This window comes from Ylistrum balloti, unplaced genomic scaffold (assembly GCF_031769215.1).
Source record: "Ylistrum balloti isolate Yb309-2 unplaced genomic scaffold, AGI_CSIRO_Ybal_v1 Utg371048, whole genome shotgun sequence".
Lineage (NCBI taxonomy): Eukaryota > Metazoa > Mollusca > Bivalvia > Pectinida > Pectinidae > Ylistrum > Ylistrum balloti.
This window is the reverse complement of record NW_026782580.1, coordinates 1,180,149-1,194,492: the sequence shown is the minus strand read 5'-3', so window position 1 is coordinate 1,194,492 and position 14,344 is coordinate 1,180,149. Positions and strand designations below refer to the sequence as shown.

At 37.4% G+C, this 14,344-nt stretch overlaps 2 protein-coding genes across 2 annotated transcripts; both read right to left on the bottom strand.

Moving 5' to 3' along the window:
* Positions 1 to 775: 775 nt before the first annotated feature.
* LOC132560321 (large ribosomal subunit protein mL42-like) lies at positions 776 to 7,631 on the bottom strand. The gene is made up of 6 exons (XM_060224994.1): positions 7,560 to 7,631; positions 4,212 to 4,269; positions 3,468 to 3,558; positions 2,926 to 2,958; positions 1,078 to 1,199; positions 776 to 901 (listed from the first exon to the last, which is right to left on the bottom strand). Exons 1-6 carry the CDS (start codon positions 7,621 to 7,623, stop codon positions 847 to 849), a joined length of 423 nt encoding a protein of 140 aa, XP_060080977.1. The 5' UTR covers positions 7,624 to 7,631; the 3' UTR covers positions 776 to 846.
* Positions 7,632 to 10,928: 3,297 nt separating this feature from the next.
* LOC132560335 (uncharacterized) lies at positions 10,929 to 12,746 on the bottom strand. Its single transcript, XM_060225009.1, has one exon. The coding sequence runs from the start codon at positions 12,744 to 12,746 to the stop codon at positions 10,929 to 10,931; it is 1,818 nt and encodes a 605-aa protein (XP_060080992.1).
* Between the last annotated feature and the right edge of the window lie 1,598 nt (positions 12,747 to 14,344).

The window sequence follows — 14,344 nt, the reverse complement described above, 5'->3', positions numbered from 1 at the left end:
GTATTATGGGACTTTAAATAAAGAAAATTCACCTTTTTTTCACTCTCCGCACTGATGTTCTCAAAATGTGGTATGTGGGTTCATATCAATTAGACATCACAAGAGTTTGATAATCAGTTTCATCCATAAACAATTTTGTTACTTTGCAGTTGGTTTTTTACAAAATTTGGTCTTTTGGCTGTGGGCTTATGTACACAAGACATTGGAATCACTTCATATGTACAAGTTATAGAATTTGAAGGCTGGTACAGATGATCATCATGACATCCCTCACGAGTGTTGTTGATTTTGATGCAGATCAGAAAATCCAATATAACCACCATGGCTTCTTATTGACCGAGACATTTTTGACATCTTCTCAAGACTGGCTGGTGCAATTTTATTCTAACCGGATATAAATGATCCTAAGGGAGTTCCAAACAAGAATGGTGCTGATCAGAAAAGCCAAAATATGTCTTCTGATTTGTCAACCTTCAATTATTGATTTTTTGGGTTTTGCTGCCTCCAGTAATAAAACCTTTTGAAGTTCAACAAATAAACCTAAAAAATCAATAATTGAGTAATATAACAGTCACATGAAAATTTACTATGAAGTATTATATTTGTGACATGAAAATAGGGAAATAAATGATTACAGAATATGTAGAGCAAACACAACAAAGGATGTTGAAGCATGGATGTCATATTTGGTATGTTCATGTAAGCTTTTTCTCATCTCAGAAACAATGGAAATGGCCGTTAACTTGATAAGTATAGATAACTATCATATCGTGAACTAGATAATGATTATTTTATTCACAACAATAGAACATTTTCAATATTAAGAAAGTCATTTTGTTCTCTGCATCAAATAGCGTCTCGATCCTTTGGTGGGTTAGGCTTCCTGTACTTGTCTGCAGTACTGAAACGAAAAAATTTCACAATTACATATTCAGGATAGATTAGTCATAATGTTTTAAGTTATAATGGTCATGCTCAGTTTTTAAAAATTTTGGCTTTCTATAAGTAAACGCTTACTCTGTGTACTGCCTATTATTTGTAAACATTTACCTTAACTTTTGATTAAGTAACACTTACTTTGGGTACCACTGATGTTTTGTTGTATGGAACATACTGGCTAATTCTTGACGTGTAGGCCCATCCTCTCTGAACTTCAGCATTTCCATTCGCTGAACTTGCATGTTCAATGCTGAATTTCCCTGATATACAATAACAAGACACTTTTCTATAGAATTCTCCTAGATGAGGAATGCAACATGTGTGAATTTGACACTTTTGTTCTAATCATGTTTACAAAAATGATTTAAAGCAATTTTCAATTAATCTTTTATCAGAAGAAATATATATAAGTGTATCCTGAACGTTTTGCTGTATCTAGCTGTAAAATACTGTCTGTTAAACAATCAAAGGTTATGGTAATTATGTTTCCCAGATATTGTGATTTCTCTGAAATTCACATCTTTCATATAGTGGCGATTGCCTCAATATGGGTACCCCACATCTGTGACATCACTAACTCCATACTGTCAAAACAGCCCTATAGAAATATACTCGGAAGCTTCCAGCATGTATTTGATATCCAAGTATATAAGCTCCTTATGTGATGTATTTATTTGACACTTACTTGTGAAGGTTATATTAAAAGTGTTGCATACATACAGAAATTATTTTTTACACTTAAATCATAAAAATGAGTTCCTATTGAGTATACAAACATGTACTGTATGAGGGTGTCTGTTCATTCATGCATATTCTATCTAAATTAATTGGAGGTTTTTAATTTGTTAATCTGGTGGCTGTTAATACTATACTTCATATTTTCCAATTGGTCTCTAAAAATATCATGAATCCTTGATGTATACAACACAAAGCAACCAATTGAAAGTTTAGTCAAGTTTATGTTTGCACACCCCAACCCTTTCTTCACAAATGGATATGTACAATCGCAATTAGTAACAAAGACACCATAATATACACTGATAATAAGCAGCAACATGTGTTCTAAGCTCCAGTTGTAATGGCCAGAAACTATATCGTATTTGTGATACGAATGGTTTACAATAGTTAATTAATTAGAGATGTAGGGAGGAGATAATTTGCTATCTTTAAGCTTTATGAAATTAAGATTTTATGAAGATAACATGAAATGTACAAACCACAAAAATGTTACAGAGGGAGGACTGTCCTTTCAATTCTCACAAAGAAAAGTAATACATTAATGAACCACATGTTCAGACTTATCATGCCTGAGGACTTTGTTATAAAATAGAAAATTGAAAGACAAAAAATTTACACCATTCCACAAACCAACATCAAGTTCAGATTCAATTGAACTCAGTCACTGCCTAAAAGTTCTGCCTAAATAGTGTTAATCTGCAATCTGACAGTGAATTCAATGACTTTTCTTGACCTTGCCTATTCCAATTCTGGTGGCTGTTACAGTTGTTGGAACTGATAGGGTCCCATTCTGAGCAAGTTAAACATACCAGTATGCTAAGTAGCAGTAGGACAGGTGAACTCTTTACACATTAGTATTTAGGTAATGGGCCAGCTGATTTTGACACGGTTTTTAACCTTTTTTATTTAGATCATATACAATAATAATTTATCCATTTCGTTTTTCGTTCAGGGTTCACTTTAATTATAAAAAATGCTCTAATTCTGATTCTTTAATGAGTGATGTGAAGAAATTATGTATGTGATTTGGTTTGCATACTGGAATTTTTTATCTTTTAACTGCAAATACATATATATGTGCAGTACCTGGCTATGGGTAAGACTTCAAACATTTTCTTAAAACCACGAAATCTACAGTAACACAAATGTGGTCATGAAGTTAATAAAAAGGCACAAAATATATCTATGGCAAAAAAAAATGCCAAAAAAGTTTTGAAAAAAGAATATAGGAACAAAAAAATATATTACCTCTCCTAGTTCTTCTTCTTTTCTTGGCAGAGGCTGAAATGCAAAACAAATTGTCAACCCATGATCACTTTTTATGCCTGAGTTGGATAGAATTCTCCAAATATCCATGCAAGGTGATCAATAATTTTGCATTTCACAATTGGCTTTCATTTTAAGACTGACCAGATGGTATGATCAATATTGCAACACAAAGCTGATATCATAAATCTATTTTAAATATTACTTTTCTGAATAAGAATGAATGACATCCTGAATTTAAAAGGACATTTTTTAACATGACATTATTTTCTGAATGCAATTACATGTAATAAAAAAGAAATCTTAAACATATACCAAGCAAGGTGTCAAGATCCCCCTAACATTTTGTTTGTGAACATCACACAACTGAAATGGTAACTGACTGTTTTCCGAATCTGATCACAGCACGGTACAACATACTAATCTCATTGTAAAAATTACGCATATTCTTAAACACCAATTATCATCTGGTAATCAACATGGATTAACAGTGCAAACATCACTTTTGCAGAAGCTATACTTACTAAGGTGTATTCATATGGAATTACTGGCTCTGGGTGATAACAAACAATGGTACCATTTTTCTTGGATACTCCAACTTCAGGTAAACAGTTCCTGAAATATAAAAAATCACTGTTTAATCATTGAAAGTTAAAACAAGCTTTACATTTAATGGCACAGAGTTTGTTCAGAATCTCCATTATTGGTAACTTCGTAATATGACAACATATTACAGGTTCAACACCTTTGATTATATTTCAAATTTATAATGCAGTCTATGCCTGGAACTAGACAAACAAGTAATATATATTTACCTCTATATGGTATTGCTAAAATCAGTAATGTATTACAGACCCATGAAATGCCAAGGACATAGGAATATTGCACATAATGTAATAATGAAGTTGAGACTGCCTCTTAAAACAATGAAAATTAAATATGATCAATATAAGCAGTAACCTACTTTAAGTTGGCATTCATGGATACAGTAAATGCCAACTGGATAAAGACATCATCATATCCAGTGCCTTTATTTTTGTGGCATCCATATCGCGCATGAATGCCAACTGAAAGCAGTTGAATGCTTAACATATACTTTATGAAAAACCAAATAATTTTATAAATATATACACAGAAGTCTTGTGAACATGTTTTACACTCAAGAAAAAAGCTGAGATTAGGGTAGCTAAAAATTCCTGATACTACTAGACTTGTTTCTTAAACACAATGTCCTACTTACAGAGGTACAATTGCCTGTTCTATGTTACCTGTTTGTGGAATCACTTGATGAACTTGCTGCTCTTGCCTGTGATGGTTTCGTAATTCCTTTAAGATAAAAGAAACATGATAACTGATTACATGTAGAAATAGTTATTTGGATGATGTTCTATCAACATTTGGTCACTACAATATTAGTTTAGTACAAAACTACAGATGTTAGTAAAACAATTTATATCCTCTAATGAAATCTGTTAATAATCCTGCCTAATGGGAGGATAAAAATGCCTTTAGTAAGACATGGAAATCATCCTTTTTGGTAAATACTGTAGTCTGAGACTGGTTGGATTATTTATTCAATTGTGTTTAACTCTGTTTTTATCTTGGGAGAACTTGCATTCATACCTTGATTGTTTGTTGTCTTAACCTTTTGGGAGGAGTAACAAGGGAATCCTACATAAGAAATTTAAGAAAGAGAAATGCCAAACTTTAATAAAACTACAGACCATCACAAAACTTGCCACAACTTTGAACCAAGGGAAACCTAAAGCTACACATGTCAAATTTGAGAAATATCTTTCCAGTAATTCTCAAGAAATAGCAATAGAAAACTCTCCCCAATCAAAATTCCAGATGGTCGCCTGTCTGAATTTTGTTTCACTGATCAGTTTCTGCTCTCTCAACTATATAGGTACAATTTGGAACCATGGGCAACAAACACATCAAGTTTGGGGAATATTTCTCAAAAAAATAACTATGAGTGTCAAAATCCTGTTTCAGAGTGTGTGCACAAGTAGGGAGTTGGCTTAACCTGACTAAATCAATTGAATGTTTCTCAAAAAACAACAGGGAGAAAATAACTTTCATTGTCAAAATCCAAGACAGCAACCTGTCAGCCATTTCTGATCAGTCCCAAACTTGATAGTCCACAACCAGAGACCAATGGGAATCTGTTAGTATAAAATATGAGAAGGAGACATCCTGTACTTATCAAGAAATAGTCATTCAGAAAATTGTCATACTTTCCACACACCTTAGTCGATTGAAACAGATTCCTTGTTGAAATCATTCACACAAAATCATTTTAATCTTTCAAATCTGCCCTACTCCACAACAAAGAAAATGCAGACACACTTAATGTCTGTAACTATATTTATTCTATTTTGGTCACTATTTCTATTTTTCTACATAATGATAATTAAACCTCTTGTTGTAGACATTTATCTTATAGTATTTTCTTTTCGTGTCATACCCATGTGTAGAAATATTCATCATAACAAATTAAGACATTTAATCGACAGAAGCCCATCCTGTCTGAGGAGTTCTGACTACCTACCATCTTATTTTTGTCTTGGTCGTGGTAAACTGCGATAAGGCACTGACAATATCATTATCTATCACAAAGTCTTAAAACGTCAACTAGATCTTGAGGTTGCTGCCAGGTGGGAAGCAAATTGGCAAGTAGCTTTCCATCCTGATAAAAATGTATGTCACTGTCAGTTACTCAAAAGAGAAATCCTATCAAATATCATCTGCCAAGTTACATTGAGGTGACACTTTAGTCGAACCTCAAATGAAACATCTGGGACAATATAACATCAAGTGGTCATAAAGTCCTTAGTTTTCCTAAGTAAAAAAGTTAAAATTTCAAACACCACTATTAAGGCCGAAGCATACCAGTCAATAGTGCCATCCAAACTTGAGTTTATTACTTGCATATAGGTGTAAGAGAGGTCATTATTCATTTTAATGCCTCCGCTAGGAATCGAACCCGGGACTCCTGGCTTACTAGTCTGATGCTCAACCAATCGAGCTAAAGAGAAGTTCTCTCTAGCCGAGTGGTATATTGCGGCTAGTATTTTACCAGGGTTACATACTCCCCCTCCAGGAAAGAATTCGTCCTCGAGTTTCCAGGGGTCACAGCGATGCCGATGGGGCATGGCTAAGTACTAATCCTGGGTCCCTACGTGGGCGCCAAATGTAAGAGAGGTCATTATTCATTTTAATGCCTCCGCTAGGAATCGAACCTGGGACCCCTGGCTTACTAGTCTGATGCTCAACCAATCGAGCTAAAGAGAAGTTCTCTCTAGCCGAGTGGTATATTGCGGCTAGTATTTTACCAGGGTTATATAGGGCCCTCCCACAATGCAAAATAATAAAAATTGAATGATTCAACAAAATGCAACTAGATAAGTATGCAGTAACTACAATAGCACAAGCAGTGTGTCAGGAATGATAGAAAATTTCCATTTGGCCACTCCCAACAGAGCACCGTCTAAAAGCAAGCCTTGTGGTCTTCTATGAAATTGTCCACTGTCTCATTGCTGTTTTTACATCTGACATCCTCTCTCCTGTTGACAGTAAAATCCGAAAATCAAACAATCAAAATTTCAGACGTCTGCAACCAATGATGCCTTCAAATGATCCCTCTTTCTGTGCACCATTGTCCAATGGGATACTCTCCTGCAGCCATTGTAGACAGTGCTTCTGTAGATATCTTTAAAAGATCAGCTGATTCCAGCTTTTTTCCTCTCTGCATTCCCCATTCAATCCAGGTAATTTTTGCTACCGTCTGGAGGAGGAATTCTCAAAGAGCCCATCAGAACCTTTCAGGCTAAAGCCAATCATACATGTATGGCTAAAGATTCATAACACAAGGTTTTGATTATGATTGCAAGGCAAGAACTGTCCTGTTTCCATTCAAGCTGGAGGCAGATCCAAATGCTGGTTTTTGCACGAGAAGAGAGAGCAATGCATTTATTGGTAGGTAAGGGATGACTTAAATTCCTCGATTTTTGTTTTTTGGTGCACACAATTTTTATCTTCCAGATGGTTCAAGTCTCTCACAGTTCTTACGGCAAAAGAGTTCTTGTGTTGTAGAGCAGAGGCAATCTGAACTTAACTGTTTGCTATTATTGGTGGCATACGTGTCTACAATATTTTTGGTTTTACGACTACCTAAATTCCTTAATGTACGGATGGCCCTTGTTGTTGTATATTTGTTAAAAGTCAGATGGTGGTATGGCCGGTACGTACCCCTCGACCACTTTATTCATACATATGAGGCACTGTGCTGTTTGTCTTTGTTGTAGCATTGGTGATCTGATGATCTGGGCAACGGTGTACTGGAGTTTGTGGAGTTCGTATGGAGTAGTTACTTAACCGGCAAGAAGGAGCAGGTCAGGTTTGATTTTGGTCCAAACGTAAGAAGTGCTGAAAGGGGTGCTACAATACTTGATTTATTTAATGCCGTTTTCAATGCCAATAACATTATAATCTTTAAGCCTCATATGCTACGACCCGACTTTATACATAAAGTGTCCCTCCCCCCAAACTTCATCCTCCCCGCTTGTAAAGAAACCCTTAGTTCATTTCCAGGAAAAGATCCCCGTACAAACCTCGTTGAATGTGTCGATAATATCGCAAAGAAGAAAAAGTAACGTTTCTGACTGTAGCAGACATGACTCCACCGGAAGTCCGAATTGGTTGAGTAAAATAAAAACTGGAACCCGACCGGACCGAGCCTCCCTTATTTTTCCTGAGAATTATATTCCGAAAGTTAACATAACATCACTGTGCGATAACTATGTATATATACCAATGTGCATCAGAGGTTCATCCGTAAAAACTATTGTTTTTGTATGTCAATTGCCACTGTTTTCAACATATTTTATAAAGTCATGGGCTGTATTTGAAACAGATTCAAGGATGCTGATATAACTTGATACAGTCAAAATAGTAATTATTATCTAATGTTGATTTGGAGTAGATTTGGAGCCGCTGCCTTTAATTTCCGAGTGCTAAAATGCTAAAACCAATACATTATCATATTCATAATAATATTAAAGTGTACTGGAAATCGTCCAAGTTATGATCGCCAAATACAGACGAACACAACTTCATATGAATTTTTTCCTTTAACTTATATCAAAGTGCGTTATTTACCTTCTCATAAAACAATGGCTCACCATATCATAATTATAAGTACATGTATTATTCGTCTCTAACAGGACATAGAGCCGTTAACATTAACCCATGATATATGGTTACAAAGTACAACAGACTACAATAGTATAGTTATAATGTATTCTAACAGTATTTTGATATTTTATTTTCTTGTTTTTCGTCGGTTTTTAGGTCTAACTTTGATTTCATGACAACTAAATAGGCGATATATAGCGAAAGTTATTACTCTGGTGACCGTTTGAGGCCTTTTGTTTTCAGCTTATTTACAATCAGATACATCTCTTTATATGTTCTCAGTAGTTACATGTGAAGATCAACCGTATTGCAAACAATTCCAATGTGTATACTGTGGAGAAAAGAAAGCAAAACTTCGTTGTTTTAGGGAACCAAAACAAAGTCTCTACTGCAGCAATGCTGATTTACCTGTTGGAGAAGATGCTACAGGTAAATATACCACAGAATATTGGCCTGGCATTAGAAAACGCCCTAAACGATATAAAACTTCAGGATAGGTCCAAATACATCTGTAACATGTTGTTAGGTCCCTGTTAGGGGCTTGGCTTCCATAAAAAGAAAAAGCCCGGGCTCCGGGCTTACACATAAAAAAAAAAAAAAAAAAATCCGTGCATAGAGTATGTCGGACAAAATCACAAAACTAAGGTTGAAAATAAATATCAGGGATTGAAGTTTGTTGTTAAATAAATAAAAAAAAACTGTCTCAGAAAACGATTCAAAACATCTTTGAAATCATCCAATTCAGACCCCTCGCCTGGGCTTACACAGTTCTGCTGGGCTAGCTACGCCCCTTCCCGTGACACTGTCGTGTACGTGGTGCTGAAATGACACAAAATAACAGCGGTGAAATACACTGTTAGGTAGTAGTGACAGTCTGGTCCCAATCGGGTTTTATTCTGGAGTGGACGACAGAGATAACTAACATCATCGGCTTTACAAAAAGTACAAATAAAAATAGGTTGATTGACAGCTTAATTGGCACGATATCAAACATTTGCGTACATTTCGAAATGTTGATTCCAAAACTAAAATTACTTTCAAACGGAGGAGACATCTCAACAGAAATTCAAAGTATTGACTGTTAGTGTTCCCTCCGTTTACTCATTATTTCATCAAATAATCATATAATTTTTTATTACTTAAAAAAATACAATTATATTCATCATACACAAGGCTAAATGCGAAACCTTAAATTCCTGAGATTTTTGTAATTTGTCAAAAGTCAGGGCCTCGTTCATGGATTTCCGATGAAACTCCGTTTTATATAACTTACATTTCACTTCCCTGTTTGACTACTTACATGTAGGTGTGTGCTAATGTTGACCAAAGCTTACTTTAATAGTATGCATAACGATTCTATAAAAATGTCTCAAATACCAGATAACTGCATGAATTGATAAAATTATGCATTGAAATCAAGAATATAGCTGCTCGGTTGTGTACATGCCGTAATGCTGATGTCACTTCTGGATCACGTGCATGACAGCACGTGATTGCAATGGCTTTGATATAGACAGAACTACTTTCGTTTGTCCAAAAAGAAATAGAAAATCAATATTATCACATCAGTTGAAGTAAAAAATAATATTCTGCGCACAAAACGACGTACAGAATTTATCATGTAACACTGAAATAATCCAATTATAAACGTAACAGCATATTAAAGACATCTCAGAGAAAAATTGTTTGTTGGCATTTTTCGAATGTCGAAAGGACAATAGAATACCACAGACTTATTCGATGTTCAAAGTTTTACAGAACCCGATTTTCACAATCTTATGGTCTCCCAACGCTCGAGTGACAGAACTCATCTCTACATTTAAAAATTGTATTTTTTACCAGGTTCAACTGTTCAAATGGCTTATACTATCAACCAGATAGATGTTGTTGTCATGGAAAATTTATTCAAAAGCATCGGATATGTCGAAGATATTCCACTAAATCATCTAATCAGTAATATTAGTCATATGTATTTCAGTTTGTATTCTATGGCTGATGAAAACATACTGTATCCAAGAGCAAAAATGATGGTTATTATTCATAAATCAATTCCATGGAAGTTATTATCGATGGCCAAACGAGCACTAGACTAGCCACTTAAAGTTTTCGAAGTGGTCTTTCGCGCGATAGCCAACAAATCATCACCATACACGACTATTGTAAAAATGTCATGTTACAAAATGAGAACAATGTCAACAACAAAAGAACTTCCACGTATAAGGACGAGCATTAAACGCACAGCTTTATATCGCACTAGAAAATGTAATAATTCCAAATGAGATCATTATGTTGACCATAAAATTTCTCCACACTGGTCTGGGACTACTTCTCATTTAAACTGGTCTGGGACTTCTCATGTAAACTGGTCTGGGACTACTTCTCATGTAAACTGGTCTGGGACTACTTCTCATGTTAACTGGTCCGGGACTACTTTTCATGTAAACTGGTCCGGGACTACTTCTCATGTAAACTGGTCCGGGACTACTTCTCATGTAAACTGGCCCGGGACTTCTTTTCATGTAAAGTGGTCCGGGAATACTTCTCATGTAAACTGGTCCGGGACTAATATTTCTCATGTAAACTGGCCAGGGACTTCTTTTCATATAAACTGGTCCGGGACTACTTCTCATGTAAACTGGCCCGGGACTTCTTTTCATGTAAAGTGGTCCGGGAATACTTCTCATGTAAACTGGTCCGGGACTACTTCTCATGTAAACTGGCCAGGGACTTCTTTTCATATAAACTGGTCCGGGACTACTTCTCATGTAAACTGGCCCGGGACTTCTTTACATGTAAACTGGTCCGGGACTACTTCTCATGTAAACTGGTCCGGGACTACTTCTCATGTAAACTGGCCCGGGACTTCTTTTCATATAAACTGGTCCGGGACTACTTCTCATGTAAACTGGCCCGGGACTTCTTTTCATGTAAACTGGTCCGGGACTACTTCTCATGTAAACTGGCCCGGGACTTCTTTTCATGTAAACTGGTCCGGGAATACTTCTCATGTAAACTGGTCCGGGACTAATATTTCTCATGTAAACTGGCCAGGGGCTTCTTTTCATATAAATTGGTCCGGGACTACTTCTCATGTAAACTGGTCCGGGACTACTATTCATGTAAACTGGTCCGGGACTACTTCTCATGTAAACTGGCCAGGGACTTCTTTTCATATAAACTGGTCTGGGACTACTTCTCATGTAAACTGGCCAGGGACTTCTTTTCATATAAACTGGTCCGGGACTACTTCTCATGTAAACTGGCCAGGGACTATTGCTCATTTTAATTGGTCCGGAACTACTTCTTATGTAAACTGGTCCGGAACTACTATTCATGTAAACTGGTCCGGGACTACTTCTCATGTAAACTGGTCCGGAACTACTACTCATGTAAACTGGTCCGGGACTACTACTCATGTAAACTGGCCCGGGACTACTTCTTATGTTAACTGGTCCGGGACTACTATTCATGTAAACTGGTCCGGGACTACTATTCATGTAAACTGGTCCGGGACTACTTCTCATGTAAACTGGTCTGGGGCTAATGCTCATGTAAACTGGTCCGGGAATACTTCTCATGTAAACTGGTCCGGGACTATTTCTCATGTAAACTGGCCAGGGACTATTGCTCATTTTAATTGGTCCGGAACTACTTCTTATGTTAACTGGTCCGGAACTACTGTTCATGTAAACTGGTCCGGGACTACTTCTCATGTAAACTGGTCTGGGGCTAATGCTCATGTAAACTGGTCCGGGAATACTTCTCATGTAAAATGGTCCGGGGCTACATCTCATGTAAACTGGCCCGGGACTTCTTTTCATATAAACTGGTCCAGGACTATTGCTCATTTTAACTGGTCCGGAACTATTTCTCATGTTAACTGGTCCGGGACTACTACTCATGTAAACTGGTCCGGAACTACTACTCATGAAAACTGGTCCGGGACTACTATTCATGTAAACTGGTCCGGGACTACTATTCATGTAAACTGGTCCGGAACTATTTCTCATGTTAACTAGTCCGGGAATACATCTCATGTAAACTGGTCTGGAGCTACTTTTCATGTTAACATGTCTGGGAGTACTTCTCATGGAAACTGATCTGGGACTACATCTAATGTAAACTGGTCCGGGACTACTTCTCATGTAAACTGGTCCGGGACTACTTCTCATGTAAACTGGCCCGGGACTTCTTTTCATGTAAACTGGTCTGGAACTACTTCTAATGTAAACTGGTCTGGGATTACTTCTCATGTCAGCTGGTCTGGGACTACTTCTTATGTAAACTGGTCTGGGATTACTTCTCATGGAAACTGGTCTGGGACTACTTCTAATGTAAACTGGTCTGGGATTACTTCTCATGGAAACTGGTCTGGGACTACTTCTTATGTAAACTGGTCTGGGATTACTTCTCATGGAAACTGGTCTGGGACTACTTCTCATGTAAACTGGTCCGGGACTACTTCTCATGTAAACTGGTCCGGGACTACTTCTTATGTAAACTGGTCTTGGACTACTTCTTATATTAACTGGTCTGGGACTACGTTTCATGTAAACTGGTCTGGCTCTACTTCTCATGTAAACTGGTCCGGGACTTTTTCTCATGTAAACATGGTCTGGGACTACTTCTCAGGTAAACTGGTCTGGGACTACTTCTCATGTAAACTGGTCCGGGACTTCTTCTCATGTACTTCTCATGTAAACTGGTCTGGGATTACTTCTCGTGGAAACTGGTCTGGGACTACTTCTAATGTAAACTGGTCTGGGACTACTTCTTATGTAAACTGGTCTGGGATTACTTCTCATGGAAACTGGTCTGGGACTACTTCTAATGTAAACTGGTCTGGGATTACTTCTCATGGAAACTGGTCTGGGTCTACTTCTTATGTAAACTGGTCTGGGATTACTTCTCATGGAAACTGGTCTGGGACTACTTCTAATGTAAACTGGTCTGGGATTACTTCTCATGGAAACTAGTCTGGGACTACTTCTCATGTAAACTGGTCCGGGACTACTTCTTATGTAAACTGGTCTTGGACTACTTCTTATATTAACTGGTCTGGGACTACGTCTCATGTAAACTGGTCTGGCTCTACTTCTCATGTCAGCTGGTCCGGAACTTTTTCTCATGTAAACATGTCTGGGACTACTTCTCATGTAAACTGGTCTGGGACTACTTCTTATGTAAACTGGTCTGGGATTACTTCTCATGGAAACTGGTCTGGGTCTACTTCTAATGTAAACTGGTCTGGGATTACTTCTATTGGAAACTGGTCTGGGACTACTTCTAATGTAAACTGGTCTGGGACTACTTCTCATGTAAACTGCTCCGGGGTAATTTCTCATATAAACTGGCCCAGGACTGTTGCTATATCTGGGACTGCTTATGTAAACTGACCAAGGAATATATCTCATGTAAACTGGTCAAGGACTACTGCTCACTTATACTGCTCCAGGACAATTTCTCATGTAAATTGACCCGGGACTTCTTCTCATGTAAACTGGCCCTTGGCTGCTCATGTAAACTGGCCCTTGACTTCTTTTCATGTAAACCTGTCCGTGACTACATCTTATGTAAATTATTCTTGAACTGATTCTCTTGTAAACGACTTAAAGTGGTCTGGGACTAATTAGATGCCCTGGTGATGGACTACTCAGGTAAACTGGTCAGGGAATACTTCGAGATTACTTCTCATTTAAACTGGTCTAGAGCTACTTTTCATGTAAAAATATCTGTGACTGCTTATGTAAACTGACCAAGGAATATATCTCATGTAAACTGGTCAAGGACTACTGCTCACTTATACTGCTCCAGGACAATTTCTCATGTAAATTGGCCCGGGACTTCTCATGTAAACTGGTCCGGGGCTACTTCTCAGGTAAACTGGTCCAAGACTACTTCACAGGTAAACTGGTCTGGGACTATTTCTCAAGTAAAGAAGTCCGGGACTACCTCTCCTGTAAACTAGTCCGTGACTTCTTCTCAGTTAAACTGTTCCGGGACTACTTCACAGGTAAACTAGTCCGGGACTACTTCTCATGTAAACTGGTCCGAGACTACGCCTCAGGTAAACTTTCCGGGACTACCTCTCATGTAAACTGGTCCGGGGCTATTTCTCAGGTAAACTGGTCCGCGACTTCTTCACAAGTATACTGGTCCGGGACTACTTCTCAAGTAAACTAGTCCGGGACTACCTTAAACT